General features: G+C 24.6%; 1 protein-coding gene across 1 annotated transcript in view; it reads right to left on the bottom strand.

The window, feature by feature from the left end:
• The window catches only part of LOC135925497 (uncharacterized), a 60,053-nt gene extending 41,413 nt beyond the window's left edge, over positions 1-18,640 (bottom strand). The window contains exons 1-5 of the mRNA XM_065460859.1: positions 18,602-18,640; positions 1,875-1,994; positions 1,726-1,816; positions 1,409-1,491; positions 1,125-1,167 (exon numbers count right to left, since the gene is read on the bottom strand). Of these exons, the coding sequence (XP_065316931.1) occupies positions 1,125-1,167; positions 1,409-1,491; positions 1,726-1,816; positions 1,875-1,994; positions 18,602-18,640 (376 nt within the window). The remainder of the gene's footprint in view (positions 1-1,124; positions 1,168-1,408; positions 1,492-1,725; positions 1,817-1,874; positions 1,995-18,601) is intronic.
• Between the last annotated feature and the right edge of the window lie 296 nt (positions 18,641-18,936).

The raw sequence follows: 18,936 nt of genomic DNA, 5'->3' as shown, positions 1-18,936 counted from the left end.
TTCTACCATATATGTGAACATATTTCGCTTAGTTATTATATTAAGTTGACACTTTTAAATTGAGCGTTGGGATATAATTTTAATTCTTCTATTTTCTGAAGCTTTCTCCGCATCAACTGTGGCCACTAAATTGATCTTTCTGCTCTGTTGATTAGGATATTGTCCAAAGTTGAAAATCTTCATTTATTTCAAAACTTTTATCCTCAAACATTCAACTTCTTTTAGAAGTGAAAAATATTTCTTGTAGGATACAAATGGAAATTTTAGTTTATTCCATTTTATTAATAGTCTTCCATAGTTTTTATGTTTTCTAATTTGAGTTTAAAAATTATGAAAATGAAAAAATATATATAGCAACGCGGTTTAATATTTAATATAATTAAAGTTTCATAAATTTAAATAAATATTATTTTATTATATTCAACGTTTTATTCAGAAAAATATTATGCAAGTCTAAAGATTTTGCTCAGAGATGACACAAAGGTATGGATATTTATTAGCGAATTCCCGAGACTTAAGAAATATTTTTCTGGCTAATATTGAATTAGAACAACACTAGTTTTGATGGTTAATTTTTATAGGTAACTTTAACTATACAGCTATATAGTAAAATTAATTAGTTACTTTAAATTTATATAACTCAACATTTTAAATATAATCTTTTTATTATATATAACAATTTAATTTAAATGAAATAAAATTGAGTAATTCCATCTCAAATCAAGCTTTTCAGGCCAACCTTTTTTAATTTTGGTAAAATTTTGCACACTGAGAAAACATTATTAGATGTCATCGAATCTAACATTTTAGCCCCTTAGTACTTAATAGTTCTTGAGATACCAATTTCAAAAAATAAATTTTTTAAAAATTGAGATATAATTTAAAAAATAATCTTGCTAAAAAATGAAATTATGTGTCATTTTGTAGTTCTGAGTTATTAAAATTTTTCGAATGTATTACTTAAGAGGGTGTACATAATAAAGTGTTCTGAAAAGAATTCATTATTTTTTTTAAAAAAAAAGTATTTTGCATTTAAATTAATTTGAAAATTTCCCCATCAGAGCTCACCCAATATCATGATTGTTATAAAATATGTATTAAATTGAGAATAAGAAGTAACTCACCATTTATACTGGATGACTTGATGTCGGAAGCTTCGAGCATATCCTTAAATTTAAAATAAATTAATACAATCTATCAATCATCATATAGAGCTCTTACTATTTAAGTGTAATATAACAAAAAACATCATAATATTTTTAGTCTATTCAAATTAAATTCTGAGCATGCTTTTGCCCTACCTTAACAAAGTAACTAGATATAATTATAAAATTACATGATGAATATAACATTATAAACCTAGATCATGAAATAATAATTTTTAAGTAATATAATAACTAAAATTTACGTTGGATGTGTAGGCAGGTATATGTTGAGACAACGATTTGATTCCTAATATATTATCGTTAGTCAACAGTATTATTTTTTGGTCTAAATGCGTTGTTCCAAGGGGAAAAAATAAATTACTTTATAATAAAATAAATAGTATTTTTTTTCTAAGTAAACTCTAATAAGCCATTGCTTAATTACTAAAGGATTCCACTTTTTGGTCTCAAATGTTCTTCTAAATTCTTATCTTATTATCAGATAGCAGATCACGTTTCTTGATGACTCAAATCCTTATATAATAGTTAAGTGATTGGCAAATTTATTTATTAGGCCAACCTTTCCTTTTTTCTTTTAACAGAAGACAAAAATGAAGAATATCATCGTCAGCGCACTTGGATGGGAACAGAAGATTATTTACTTTGTTTATCTGTTGGGTGATATAGTTTATTTATTATTCAAGTTAAAAAAAAAATTTTTTAAATTACGTATGGTTGTCCTTTGATACTAATCTTGTACTTGGATATATAAATGCAAAAGTCTTTTAATTTTTGGCGCTTCATAATATTAAAGAGATGATTCGCTATTTTCCGGGATTGGTACTTGATCTAAATAATCGATTAATTTCAAAAAAAACTACATATTAAATAATATAACATCTATACAGAATGTTCAAATAAAAACATCAAATCCTAAATGGCCTATAATTTTGTATAATAAATAATTTCCCTACGATATAAATTTTAAAAAAAATGGTGCACCTTTTAAAACCACATAGAATTCATTTTTATCTGTTAACATAATGACAAGGTCCGTTATAAAATCTTTTTAAATTGTCCGGCCAAAAATTTTAGGAAAAGTGCGCCCGTTCCGGTAAATCTTATGTACCATTTTCCGGTTATTACATTGATATCTATGTCTAATTTTTTCACAATGTCAATTAAGGTGCTTAAATTTCTCCTTTATAGCTATTTATTTCTTTCTATAGCTATCTATTTCTTCCTACAATTTATTTTCAAATATTCATTTTTTTTAAAAAATTTAAATAATTTTTTATTATATTTTCAATTTCAAATATTCCAAAAGTCTAAAATATATATTAAAACTTATATTATAGGAAAAAAATAAATATATATTAAATCAACCAAAAAAAACTCGTTTCTCAAGACTCCCTTCGATTTTTTAAAAATTATGTTGGTAATATATAAACCAGAGAACAACTTTTTTAAACTCCAATCGTATTTTATATTTTTAAATAAACTCGGGCCGGGCCTAAAAAATCTTTTATAAAAATACCCGGGCCGGGAGGGCCGTATCTTAAAATCGAATATTTTAAATAGCTATTATAATCTATAAAAATTAAAAATAAATATAATATATTTTTAAAAAATCCAGACGGGCAGTGTAAATGGCACCTCTGGTCTCTGATATACATTAACTAATAAAAAGTAAAACTTTTACTTTTCAAATAGGTTTACTTTTAGATATATGCCCATATTTAAAAAAGCCAATGTTGAAAATACACTTCATTTAATTTTACCTATCTCAAAACACAATCAAGCTAAAAACATAATTTAAATTTTATTAAATCGCTCTAGAATAGCCTTTAATATGATATAAAATCGCTCTAGAATAGCCCTTTAATATGATATAAAATTTATTATTGAAAATAAATCTATTACCAAAAACTGGAAATAAAAGAAAAATATTATTTTTTTTTTTCAATTTTTTAGATAGATAATATACTCCTGAATATTTATATAAAATCCTAAACTGGATCGAATACTGGGGCAAGAGTTATTTCATTTTAAAAATAAGTTGAATGGCTTAAATCCTATATTAAACCAAATATATAGTAGCTTATCTTTAAAAATGTGGTCAATATACAAAAAAAATATGCATTTTTTTAATATTAAAAAAGCAAAAAAAAACGTTTACCAAATTGTACTATATTATTATAAAAACGCAACATTATAAGAAATAAATAATGATTTTGTAAAGAGTAATAAAGTATCAACCATAGTAATAAAAAGTAAATCAACGCTAATAATCTTTTCACCCTACCCAAAAATGGACGTTCACCCAGCAAAAAATTTTTTTTTTTAGATTTGACATTTTTGACGTGACAACTCGGTGAGTAAGCTATGTAATTTATTTTTTTGCCGGATATAATCTTTGTGATCGTCAGAAATATATTCTCATTTTAAATATTATTTATAGAATTTCGGTTTATTATGGCAAATAAATCTCATATATATCAAAATAAATCTCTCAAAGTTTAATCTTCTTAAATAATAAAACAAAATAATTATATTTGCCATAGTCATATTGAAGATAAATTCTAAGAGCAACCATCGTCATTATTGATAAATTTTACATCAGCATTTTTCTACGATATAGGCAATTTATTTATTTTAGCAACTGTCATAATTTTATAAAATTAATAAGCGTCTTATATTTCTCAAAAAAAAGTTATTTCAAATCCAGTAATTGTGCTGCAACCCCTTTCAGTTAAAATCACAATTAATATATTATGATCTTAGATGGGTTATTCCGTGGATGATACAAATTAATTCTAACATATCGATTGATCAAAAAATATAGTTCTTGCCGAAAAAATTTCAATAATTTTTTACTTTTCCGAACCCAGTATAAAAACAAAAAAACTTGAAAATGATTTTTGCCACTGCACATGGCAAAACTCCTTGCGATTAAGGGCTTGATCAAGCCCACAATATCCTGATGATAATCATACACTACCACCTATGGATTTATGCAATTACGAAAGAATTAATATCCCTGGAATTCATTATATATTCATTGAAACATTGAATGCATAAGCATGGAAAACCAATTTCGAAAATAGATTTTTTACATGCAAACGAATTCCAGGAATAAAATTTTCATGCATTTATTCCATAAAAAATGAAAGACAAATAGTCAAATTTTATTCAAATTCATTAAACTGCATGTATATTATTTAATGTTTATTATAATATTAATTTCCCATTGATATTCATGTAATATAAATAATTAGTTAAATAAAGTTATAAAAAAAAATTTCTATTTTTTTTTCTTTAAATAAAATAGCTAAACTTATGTTAAATTCAGTGACATGGGAAGGGGGGGGGGGTTAAATATGACATAATATCCATAGTGATCTGCATCCAGATAATTTTTTTTATATCTGTCCAGAAAAGTCTGCCCGAAATAAGAACTATTTTTCCCGGTTAGAATTTATTTAAATATAAAAAAATAGAATTTTAAATTACACTAAAAATAATCGAGTTTATGATCATTCTACAAACAAAAAAAATATTGGCTATATTTCTTACAAAAATTTTAATATATTTATTTAATTTCAAAATTTAAGGCAGGCCCAGTCTGATTTTTTTTTTAAATATTAGGCCCAATCAAGAGATCTCCAATGTCAACCGATCTATTTTTTTACATGTCTGAATTTTATGTTTTCTTTTTATTTTGAAAAAATTTCTACATATTTAAATATAAATGATATATTTATATACGATTATAGCCATATAACCAATATTTAAGGTATGAAATCTCTTGGATTAGTGTGTGCCCCAGTCTAAGGTTTTGTGCAAAAATAAATATAATGTCATCTATAAAAAAATTGAAGGGGGAAAAGCATTTTTCTTTTAATAGCTACCGGTTCTATTTCTTCCTTTTGGTAATAGATTTATTTTCAATAAAATAAACTTTATATCATATTAAAGGGCTATTCTACAGCTATTTAATAAAATTTAAATTATGTTTTTAGCTTTTTAAAAACGGCTAACTTACTATTTTATCCAGAAATTTCTCTGAGCTGACATAAAGGTTCAGACATTTTTTAACGAAATCTCGAGGCTTAGACAATATATTTTTGGTTAAAATATTGAATTAGCCGTTTTTATAAATCGCCCAAAATATATTATAATGTCAATTATAGTTTATATTCACGAATCTAAAAGTATATAAAATATCTTTATTGATAAATCACATTATGAAAAAAAAATTTATTAAGGTGCTATTTTATCGGATCCGAAAATTTAAACATTTTGGCCGATAACCGATATGTTAAAAAAGATGAAATGTCGGCTTGATCCGATAAAAATATCAGTACATCCATAATAATAATCTTTTTGAAAACTGCAAAAAAGTTATTTTAAAAAAGTTTTAGTAAAATAAGAGTGAGAAAGAGGTTGCTTGGCTTCCAATCTGGTATCTGATAAAACAAATCCTAGTTCCAATTCTGATTCCTGTTGTGATCGATGAATAAACTTTTGTAGAGAATTTGTATTTAGCGAATAGTATAATTATATTTTGGGAGTCACATTAAATTTATTATATGATTTAATTTGAATGCTATTAATAGAAGAATATAGACTATCAGAGTATTTTTTTACTTTTAATTTTAGATTATATTTTTATGTTTTTAAATATGGTTTTACTTCGCTTTTAATTTTGTTATATCATGAAATAAAAGGGATGTGATTGATTACTAAAAGTATTTAATTTTATATTAAATTATTTTTATTTTAGGAATTTTATTTTTCCAATGTTTCAATTTTCATTGCAATACAATTGGAACAAACTTTCCAACATTCCTTTTTAAAGGAAGTTCCAGATTCTGGTTCTAATTCCCAAATTTGTCCCAATTCCGAAGGTTCTAGTTCATTTCCAAAGCAAAAACCGCTTATATTTGATTTAAAAAATTTTTTGAAAATGTTGTCCTACCCATTCAATTTTTAATTAATTAATTAAACAAGAATAACAAAATGTTACCATTAATTTTAGACAGTAATTATTGCTTTTAAATTTTTATTTAGATATGATATTTTTTTAGTTATCTTTACTTTCACTTTTTGGTAACGATTATTTTTTACTTGTAATTTTTGATATTAATAACAAACAATTAAGCATTCATTTAAATACATGCCATTCACTTTTTGGTAATGATTTAATTATTATTTGCTATTAAATTTTGATATTAATATCAAACAATTAAGCATTCATTTTAAATACATGCCATCCACTTTTTGGTAATGTTAATTATTATTTGTTATTAAATTTTGACTAGTAAAAAAAAAATAGGTATTCATTTAAGTATATGCGTAGATATTTTTTTATTTTTTCTCTCTAATCGCTTAATAAAAATAAGGTTAAAAATTTTTTTTTGAAAAATAACAAAAATATAAACATAAACGCTAATACTTTTATAAATAAATAAGGTGCCTATACATGGCTCATATACATTAATATCTATTTTACACAATAATTAGATGTATATATCTAATATTTAGGGTTGTTAAAATAGTTCGTTATTTTTTTCAATAGAGATAGAGCACTACGTTAAAAAAAATATTGAAAGTAAGTAGCTTGGTATTTTCTTTCATATATAATGAAATACTATGAAAATTACTAAAATTTATTTATAATTTTATAAATAATTTTAAAATCATAATTTATTGGGCTGTGCCGATATTAAATATCGGATCGGTACCGATATTTAGCGTTTTCCGAAAATAACGGATCGGGCCGATACCTGTAAAAACCCGATCCGATCTTTTTACTTTTCTTTTTTTGTTATTCTATTTTATGTTATGTATATTTATTTTACATTATTATAATATTTTCTAAATAATTTTTTTAAATTTTATTTCTTTTTTAAAATAGATTTATAAGTATTTTAAAGAATTTTTTTAAATATGGTATCTGAATTATATAAAATATTTTACAAAAGACAAATATAATTTTGCAAAATGTGTTATCTGCGGAATCATCTGAGTCTGCCTTCAATACGGCAGGAGATATAGATAGTCCATATCTTAGAAGCTTATTCCCAGAAAATCTGGAGGGCTCTCATATATATTAAAAAAATCTAATATATTATAATATTATATATTAAATATTACAATTTTATAATTCATACCAACATAAAATGGATAATTATAGTCTTAATTGTAGAAATAAAAAAATTAAATTAAATTCATAATTAGATTTTTTGCATAAAAAATATTGATTTCTTAATTACAATTGGTTCAAACGGGGATGATTAAAAATCAGTATAAATATCGGATCGGTGTTGAAGCAATATCGGGAAATATCATATAGGATCGGTGAAAATATGTGGATCGGCACCGCCCTAATAATTTACATTTCAAAATCTCCATTATAAATCTAATTTATCAGGTAATCAAATAAAATGAAGCCAATATAGATTGCTGTGGAAAAGTCTTTGAGGTATAAAACTAGAATTTGGTTATTGCCACTTTTGGGGGGTATGTTATTTTTTTTGTTATTTTTTTAAAAATTAATATATCAAATTTTAGATATTTTAAAAAAGTTTTTCTACAAATTTTTATTTAGGATATTTTAAAAAGTTTTTTCTACAAAATTTTGTATTAGGGGTCTATGGAGCCTCTCTTAGAAATCTCCCACGGGGCCTTTAGTCTCCCAGTCCGCCCCTGTGATGAAAGAAATAATAATCCAATTATGAGATATCTTTAATGGGGTATATTGATAATTTGAGAAAAGATATTATTATATAGGAATCTTCATTTTTGATGATGAAAGAAATATCAATTCATTAAGGTTATGAAAGATATTTTTAATGGGATATATTGATTATTTGAGAAATATATTATGATCTATATCTTCATTTTTTTAAATGAGGAAAGAAATATCAATCTAGTAAGGTTATGAAGGATATTTTTAATGTGGTATTGATTACTTATTTTAAAAAAAATTAAATATATAAAAATAAATTAGTATAGGATTTAAATTTTGATGTATAAAATATCGTAGGATCTATCATCCAATAAATCAAGCTTCTCTTTGGTTTACTGGAAGAGGCTGCATCCAAATCATATTTAATTCAAATTAAAGTGGTTAATTATTAAAACTTCAATATTGAATGTTTCTCAAAATTTGGCTGATCAAGTCGTAAACAATCTTATAATTGATAGAGTTTAGCCAATTTCCTTGGTCAGATTATTTTCAGGTACCAAAATAGTTTTTCAGAGAATTAATGGTCTGGCTCATTTTCAAGAAATAAAAGAGGATTTTAATATTAAATCTATCAGATGTCTCTTATATCTGTGAAATAGCATGTGAAACTCATAAAAGAATGTAAAATAAGGTATTTATTTTCAGATTTATAAAATATTAATTTTTTAAAAAATTAGAATCTAAGACACTGAAACGAAAATCTGCTGTATTAGCTCTAAAATGTATAAATGGTTACCTATATATGATGCAATTGCAAATATTATTTTAGACATTCATATTTTTAAAAGAACTAAGTTGATGATGATAACGTGCTAGCTGCCATTATTCTCCCTAATTTTAAGTTGAATTGTTTTTATATTAATTTTACAGGATCCAAAAGATAACTATATAGGCTAATGGTATCAATAAATAATCTTATATACATTAAAAAATCCTCTAGAAACTTATTTTAATCTAAAAAAACTCATTTATATTAAAAATATGGATATAAAATTAAATACTGCACTGTCTTCAAGTGCTAGTGTTGTATCTAGTAGGCAAAGCTTATACTTTCTGATCATCACCCTAAAATTAGGGGGGCAACAAAAATATAATATATATTTTATTTTAAGTTTAAGTCATATTTTTATACCAATATTTTTTTCATTTTCGAATTTGAAATGTCAATTTATGAACATAGATTAGCTAAATAAAAAGTATTTTAAAAAGGTAGCTAATAGCATGCAACTTATTTGTCAAGTAGCGCGAAAACGAGCTCCTTTCAAAAGTACCGGTTAAAAACACTGCTAGCCCTCTAATATAATTGAAAACATCTAATATACCAATAAAAATATGAGCATAAAGAAAAATGAGATACGTGTAATATTTATAAAATTTTTAGGTTGCGCCCAACATTTGTTTGAAAATTTTAAGTTATAAAACTAAAACCTAATGATAAAGTTTTCAAAAATTCGCAAATATATTTTGGCTATATTTTTCTTTTAAAAAGGGCTTATTTTTCGTTTTTCGAATAACATTTTTGATATAGCCTTATATAAATATTAGGGATGTACCAATATTTTTTATATGGGATCGAGTCGAATTCGTCTTTTATTAAATATTGGCTATCGGCCGATATTATTAAATTTACGATTATATAAGTATCTTAATTTAAAAATTTAACATTGATATTAAATTTTTAATAAAGAAATATAATTAAGTTTAGAACATTCTAATATAGTTGAAGTAATAAATTTAAAAAACGAACTTAATAATTAAAAATAGTTTAAAAAATAATAAAAATACATTATTAATTTTTATAAAAATGTCCATGATTTTAAAACTAAATATTCATTTACTGAATTGCCTAAAATAATAGGTTAAATAAAATTTGAGAATATCATTAGTATAATTTAAATGACTTATGTTATGGTTATGGAATAGACATAGATGGTAATGTATTATTTTTAAAAAGTAGATAGTACATTGAAGAATCAAAATATAATATGTATAACAAAATCAGATTAATGATATAGGATAGGTAATCGTCCGATATCAACATAATATCGGATAGAATCGAATTGGCCTTCAAAATGTAGTATCGGTACTCTAATATATCGTCGGTCTAGAATTGGAGTACTCCACTCGACATTTTCAAAACTTTTGAGTTAGAAGATATTTACTAATTTATTCCCAATATATATAAAAATAAAAACTAGATTAAAAAATCTTAATTTTTGCCAAAGTTATAGCTCTGTCAATTTTGCGCTATTTGCATATAACGATGTATTTTTTGCTTCATGGCCTATCCTATTATGTTATTTAATCACGTGTTGTTTTCCCTCCTATTTTTATTTTTTTTTCTATATTGAATCATAAAATATTTTCATTCCATATCTCTATTCCAAATTTAATGTCAAGTAAATTTTTTATTATATACAATAATGAAATTAAACAATTTTTTAAATTATGCTTATAATTTAAGTAAATTATTATGCATTACATGCTCATATAAAAATTGAAAATTAAATTTTAATGAAATTTAACAATTTTTTAATAATTAACTTGCTCATAATTTAAATAAATTATTAAGCATTTCTTGCTCATATAAAAATTAAAAATACAATCTTTATAATGAAATTTAACAATTTTTTAATAATTTACTTTCATAATTTAAATAAATTATTAAGCATTACTTGCTCATATAAAAATTGAAAATACAATCTTTATAATGAAATTTAACAATTTTTTAATAATTTACTTTCATAATTTAAATAAATTATTAAGCATTACTTGCTCATATAAAAATTAAAAATAAAATCTTTATAATGAAATTTAACAATTTTTTAATAATTTACTTTCATTATTTAAATAAATTATTAAGCATTACTTGCTCATATAAAAATTGAAAATACAATCTTTATAATGAAATTTAACAATTTTTTAATAATTTACTTTCATAATTTAAATAAATTATTAAGCATTACTTGCTCATAAAAATTGAAAATTTTAATATTTATAATGAAGTTTAACAATTTTTTAATATTCTAGAAGCAAAGCAAATGAAAGAAAAAGACTAAGGGAATGTGGTGAGGCCTATATCAATATCAAAGGTGATTTGAAAAGAGCAAGGATGGTTCAGAATGATCATTCTAATAAATGTATTTTTCAATGTCATCTAAAAGTTAATGCAGATCAGAGAAAAATTATTCATGAAGTTTTTTGGAGCTTAACTGAGCTAAGGGATCTTTCTATAGCAAATTTATTGTTAGGTCTCCATGTAAAAGAAGGGTAAAAGATTCTTTAAATTATAAAAACTATTCATATTTATATTTTTTTGAAGTGGAGAATGTTAAAGTTAGAGTTTGCAGACAATTTTTTTTACAAACACTTGATATAAGTAATAAACGAATTAGTTATTTTTTTAAACATTTATACCAAAATACTGGAACTTATTTGGCTCCTAGAAAAGGTAAAAATACTAAAAAAAGTTATTTCTGATCAGGATAAAGATTTCATCATTGATCACATAAATACCATTCCAAAGGTGCATTTGCATTATAGGCGAAAAGATTCTTCAAAGGAATACTTTAAAAGAAGTGTCAATTATAAAATACTTTATGATTTATATTCTAAAAAATGTGAGGAATTATCAAGAATTCCTGTTAAAGCTCATTATTACACAACAAATTTAAAAATAATTTTAATATTGGATTTGCTAAACCAGTTAAAGATAAATGTGATAAATGTGAACGATATTTAATTAATAAAGAATATATGAATGAACAGGATATTTGTAATTACAATAAACATCATGTAGATTATGTTGAAACTAGTATTGAAAGAGGTATGGATAGAATTATAGGTAAGTCAAAAAAAATTTTAGTCATATCATTTAACCTTCAAAATGTTATAACATTACCAAGATCTGAGGTTGCATCTTCATATTATAAAAGAAAATTGTCTGTTTATAATGAAACTGCATATTGTAGTCAAGATTAATGTGGGTATTGTGCTATTTGGCATCAAGGCCAAACTGGAAGAACTGGTAATGATATTGCTTGCAGTGTGATAACATTAGTAGACGTGATATTAAAAAAATTTCCAACTATCCCTCATCTAATTCTATGGGCTGATTCCTGTGTGGCCCAAAATAAAAATTCCATTTATGCTTTAAAACATTATTTAGCTAATAATATGACAAGTCAAATCAAAACAATTCAAATCAAATATGGTGCTCCTGGCCATTCGATTTTATAAGAGGTCGATTCAATACATAGTCAAATTGAAAGATGTTTAAGAAAACATGAAATCCATAGCCCTCTAACTCTTTATAGATTAATAAGAGGTGCAAATCGCAAAAACCCATTTGAGGTGATTGAAATGACCCCAAATAATTATTTCGATTTCCATTCTTTATCAAAAAAATTAAAATTTAACCATACACCATTCACTAAATTAAAGTCAATAAAAATCTCAAAAACTGAACCTTTTTATTTGCAATATAGATTGTCATTTAAATCCAATAATATGATTAAAGTATCATTTTACAGGATTCGAAAACACGTAGATCAAATTTTGACCAAGAATTAGTTACAATAAATTTTTCAAATATTAAATTGATCCCGAGAACGAATGGTAAAATTAACGATGAGACTAAAAAAGATATTAGAACAATGTTAGAGTTTATGCCCAGAGCTGATAGAGAATATATGGAAAAAATTAATTAAATATTAATTTTATTTTATATTAATTTTTATTTATTGTATGAATAAAATAGAAAAGAAAAAAAAGATATAGTTAATTTATTTATTAAATTACATTAATAAAATGTAAATAGAGCATTTTGAACATTAAAAAAAATCATAAAGTGTTATATTTGCTCCACTTGCATTTTGATTTTATTAAATAAATTTTATATTTAAATTTTTTGAGCAAAAATTTTTAGGCTATAATTAACTAACAAAATGATAAATTATCTCTGAAATTTTTAATTAAATTGAGCAATTTAAACATTTGCGCAAGTGGAGCAGTCCAATTCTAGGCCGACGATATATTAAATTTAAATCTAAATATAAAATAATAAAATAAAATAAAAATGATTAAAATATAAGGTAACGAATAATGAATAAATTTAAAAGGATGAAGGGTGTTAAATTAATTCGTTTTTTTATTCCAATGTAATTAAAGACTAGCAGGGATGACTCGTCAGCCTGGCTCGAGAATAACATCGTCAATAAAATATAGGCTCAACTATATAAATATTGATGTTATATTTCCTCCTTATTCTTTCTTTATTGCTTGATTATAATGATGGTAAAAGTCTGGATTCTGGTAGCAGTCCAGTCCGGGCCAATCTTTCTATAAATATTTTAACTAACTCATTAAATAATTAAATATCGACCGTAATAGCGTTTAGCATTTACAAATTATTATTTTTAATATTTATTCTTAATTTCTTTTTTAGGGTAACTCTCATTCATATATTTCTCCATGAAACTTAAAAGTTTATCAAGAAAAATTATTTATGGCTCAAAACAAGCAACAACTATACCCAGAGTAACAAAACAAATATTTTCCAACGTAGAAGATTTTGTCATAAAAAAAGAAAGGGGCTTCTAATAATAAAATAAAGCCATGAAGTGTGTAAACTCTTGGATAAAAAAATTAGGCCCCTCTTTTAAATATTATTGAAGATTTATTTTAAATAATAAATGCTAGATATTCTAATATAAAACAAAATTGTAAGTTCAAAATAAATAAATTTTTAAAAATAAGAAAAAAAAGATCAATAGGTAAGAAATATTTCTTAGTTATCTTCATAAACTTAATGTTAATATGTAATAAATCGAGTAAATTTATAGTTGGGTTCAAATATAATTTGACGAATTGACCAATATTTGACTTTTTATGACGATTATAACTCTATTTAGTATAATATAATATTTACTATTTAGTAAATATATAAAATATGTTCATAAATTAATGGATATAATTAAATTTAATGATATTTGCTAGATTTATTCTAAAACTAATGTTCCATTTACTCTGTTGTAGTCTTTTGCAGATTCAACCGAGTTATTTTTATTTACTTTTAAATTTTTATAAAATCATGTTATTTATTTTATAATTAATTTCCCATAGTCAGAGTTTTTAACCGATTTCGGTTCTTTTTATGAATATTATACTCTAAAAGAACTTCATTTTTTAAAAAAAGTTGAACTTAGAAGGTTACAATGACTTTGCCACCTGCAAAATCCCTTCCACCAGCCTGATATCGACATATCTGATTAATGTTTATCGATTATACCATATTTCATAAAATATGCTTATCAAGATATCACTTTCATATGGAAAAATTATCATAAATATAATAACTAAATGGTTTGAATATCACACTGCAGAAATTAGTTCCTTTATTATATCACAAAATTTATTGAATAATATACCCTTATAAAGATGGTTCTTATTTTTTACTTGGGTAAAAATCTATTAACCCCTTATTATAGCTAACGGCTTAAGTATATTTAAATTTTTTTAATTTTTTATACAAAATTCATTTAAGATATTATCTCTTATTTCTCTTGGATAAATCCAAACTACTCATTCAACGATAGGTGCTTTCAGAGATAATCATCTAAAATTATCACTACTAAAAACTATCAAAAAATTGTGAATTCAAAAGAGTTATAATTCAGAATATGAATTAATTTAAAACCTTCTAATCATATACGATGATGTATTATTTGGCATAAATTTAAGCTCCCTTTTAAAGTACATTTAAAAATATGGCAGAAAATTATCCAAAAATAAGTTTTTTTGTAAATTCAATGACTAAAGATTGTATTGTATGAAATATATCGATTTGAGGACGTTTAGAAATCTATGTATATGTATTAAAAAGTCTAATAAAAGTACTAAATAAATTTTTACAGCAAAATATTATGCCCTATTTCATCTAAAATTTAATTAGTAATCCCCCCACCCCAATAAATTTACCCAACCCCTTTAGGTACCTACCTCATACGTCCTTTAGATGCTTACCACTATTCCCCTTTAAAAAAAATTGGATTGGAAGCAAATTGCTCCTTCTCATGATCAGTGACCGCTATAACGGGGGGGGGGGGGGTCGAAGCAATTGTTAAATTTAAATGGGGGAACTGAAGGTAATATGATGGGCCTTATTAAACTCATTGCAGATTCTGAACCTGTACTGGGAGAAAAACAATAAGGGATTAAAAACGAAATTATATGCAAATCTATTAACATATAATAACATAAATATTCTCATTAAACTATGAAAAATATGGTTATAAAAAAAAATCAAAATGAGATTGAATTTAACAGGTGCTTTTCAATCATAGTTGATGGCACATATGATGTTTCGAAATCAAAAGCAATAGCTTTGATAGTAAGATATGTTAAAAATATTGAGACTCCTAAGCCCATTGAAGGACTGATAGACATATATTGTATGGGAACACAACTGGTCTCGATATTAAAAAGAACATAATATTCAAACTTGGCTCCATGAATTTACCTCTTGAATTCCTAATTGAGCAAAGCTATGATGGCGTCTCAAACATGAGTGTAAGAATCAATGGAGTGCAGGCTTTGATTAGAGCGGAAGCGCCAAAGGTAGCTTTTATTTGGTGCTATTGTCATCGATTAAATTTAATCATTGTTCAATTATGTCAATCAATAAATGAATTGCGAAATGTTTTTGAATATTGGACTAGATTTATATATTTTTTAATGGTGTTAAAAGATATGAGGTGCTCAAAGCATGTCAGAGTAATGCACTGACAAAATAGCAAAATTTCCGCATCAAGAACCACTCGGTAATATTATCTTATTTGTTTTAGATAGAAGCTGACTATCGTCATATAAAGCTATTGTAAATTTTTTCTACTTTATTATGCCTTGAGGGCGGCTTTAACAAATTTAAAGGATTCTGAAGATCGCCATTCCACTATGGCTAGTGCTATAGTCTTTAGAATAGAAAAAAATTTATTTTATTTTATATCTTTGTGTTTTGGATAAAATATTGTTGATAACAAGTTTGGCTTGTACAAAATTTCAAACCATTTCGAAGGATATAAGGTTTGCAATAAATCAAATTTAATTGGCAAAAGATTGCCTGATTAATTTGAGAAGTTTTATTTAAATTATTGTCTTGTATTATTTTTTAATCCATAGATAATAAAAATTGAATTTGTGCATGTTTTTTTAATGGCACAAGATTTTATGAAGGGTAGAAATCTGTCTTTTGATTTTGAATTACAATCCAAAAAGGAGACGTATATATACTTTTAATAAATAAAATATTTTATTTTGTCTATAAAGCAAGTTTATGCTGCACTTGATTTGACATTATATGCAGTTTAATTTAAGATTCAATGACGAATCTATGAAATTTTTATATCAAACATTATTTTTTTACACCAAAAAGAATAGCAAAATAGGCATTTGATAAGGATGATATTGAGAATATCTGTGAATTTTACCATTTAAATTCAAGTCAAGTTTTTGAAAAAATGTCCAAGTTTCGAAATATTTATATTCTGGCAAAAACGAGTGGTGTAATTATTATACATGACCTGGAGAAGATTCTAAAGATTTGTCAGATACTAAGAATTGTAAGTTTATTTTAATAAAATATATATATTAATACATTATTTAACTTCTTCTGATGATGATAATGATTCTGAGACTTATGATTCAGATTGGAAAATTGTTAGTTTATACCATATCGTTTATTTTAAAAATTTTCTGCTCTAATTTATCAATTTTGCCAAAACGGTGTCAAAAAATTATTATTTGGAGGGAATGGAGGTACTTTTCAGGAAGTATTCTGCTTCCATAGCTCAGAAAATGTAAGGACAACTGCTCATGATGATGCTGAGCTATCATGTGTTTATTTTAAAAACTGAGATATGTGGATTAAATAGAACTATCATCCCAAAATTTCCAAAATATATATCAATTGTTTTTTTTATTAATAAGGAATTTCAATGATGTAAAACGTATTGCTTGAGAAGGTAGCGTTTGCAAACATTTCATCATATTTTAAGTTGTTTTAGTACTCTCATTGACAAAACATTTTATGCTAAAGTATTTTCTTTTTTATTAGGTCAGAATTTATGATGAAATAAAAATCGAAATGTCAGATGTAGATACTTATAAAAATTGTCCCCTAAAATGAGTAAATGATTGTCATTTTAACTGTTCTTTGCCAGATTTTACTACTAGAAATGTCTGTATTTTTTGTTATATTCGTTTTTTTTAGGATTAAGACAGATGCATTAAGGTGTATTTAGCAGACACACATAATATAACTGATTAGTAGTATTGTTTCATTGTATAAGAGTGTGTGACAATAATCATATGATATATTTAATAATAAGTGTTGTGACCTCAAGATTTTAACTAAAAAAAAATTACCTAATTAATATCATCCAACATTGATCTTTTACAATTGATTTTTGTATTTTATATGTAAATTGGTGGAAAATGGATATTTAAGGATGAAGCTTCAATGGGAAGGTCTTACTCAATGGGGTAGGGGGGGGCAGGGTTATGGAGCATATAAAACAATCTGATTATAAAAAAATTAAAGCAATTATATAATGAAGTAAGGTATAAACTTCCAAAGCATGTTTCCCAGTTCTACTTTCTTTTATATCATTCAATTCTTGCATCACAATCCAAGGTATAATAAATGATATCTCTAAATATTAGATAATATAATTTGCATTCTTTTTTATAATATAAGATAACAATATAAATAATTTCCATTAATAGAATAAGATGATATGGTGAATCTGATAGGCATAGTCAGGATTTTGATAGGGCAATTTATGATGACTTTCTCCCCATGCATTTATTGTAGGGTGTTTGACTTATTATTTTTCAGGCCTTTGTTTAAGTTAAATATTTTTTAAATAATTTTGATTTTATGCCATTTTTAATTAAAATACTTTTTTTCTAAAAATTTTTAATTTTACTCATTATTTTAGAAAATTATTTATTCATTCATTTTTGGTATAAAACCATTTTTAAAAATAGCTAACTCAATATTTTAGCCAAAAAAATATTGTCTAAGCCTCGAGATTTTGTTAATAGATGTTCAAACCTTTGTGCCACCTATGAGCAAAATCTTAAGGCTTGCATAATATATTTCTTAATAAAATATTGAGTTAGCCGTTTTTAAAAATCAGCTCAAAATGAGCCATTTAACAACATTAACTTTTGGTAGAGAGGTGTGTATAGTAAGGGGGGTGGGGGGGGGGGGGGGTAATTTTATATTAGCTTAAAATAATATTTACAAGAACTTCATTTTTTAAATGGTGGCAGTAATGCACAGGCTGGTGAAAGTGGAAAAAGTGGGCAGTAGTGGGGTGGGCACCAAAATTATACAATATTTGGATTCATAAATTATTGGTTCTTTTATATTGATTTTGATTTCAATTTTTTCAATCTTATTTTAAATTATTTTTTTATACTAATTTTTAGTTTAATTATCTATTTATTCTAATTTGAATTGCTTCTTATTACTAATTTTGATATGAATTCTTTTTTGGTTAATTTTGATTTGGATTTTTTTCTAGAGTTTAAGTAAATTATTTTAAAGGGCAATCAACTTTATTCACCTTGACCTACCATGAGTCTTAGCTAAGGCCTGGTTATGCCCATGAAATTGTGATATATAAAAAAAAATTACCATGTGTAATGCCAGTCTCAAGTTCTTTCCCCTTGTCATATTGAGTTATTAATGGAGATAGAAATGAACATAAGGATGATCCAAAGTTTGACAGCAATATATTTGTATCAAGAACAATATTACATTTTAACTATATTAAAAACATCAAACAAAATTTAGAAATTTTATATTACTATTTCTCGTAGCAATAATGGCTTTTTAGCATATTTGTCAAAATTATCTTTGTTAACAATTACATGATCATTGTGCTAAATGTTAAATAAATAATTCAATATAAATAACTTTTATTTGATGTTAAATATTTCTAGCTACTTGTTTTATTTTATCCTTAAATC

Source organism: Gordionus sp. m RMFG-2023, chromosome 1, assembly GCF_954871325.1.
Source record: "Gordionus sp. m RMFG-2023 chromosome 1, tfGorSpeb1-WG-v2, whole genome shotgun sequence".
Lineage (NCBI taxonomy): Eukaryota > Metazoa > Nematomorpha > Gordioida > Chordodea > Parachordodidae > Gordionus > Gordionus sp. m RMFG-2023.
This window is presented reverse-complemented; position numbering and strand designations above follow the sequence as displayed.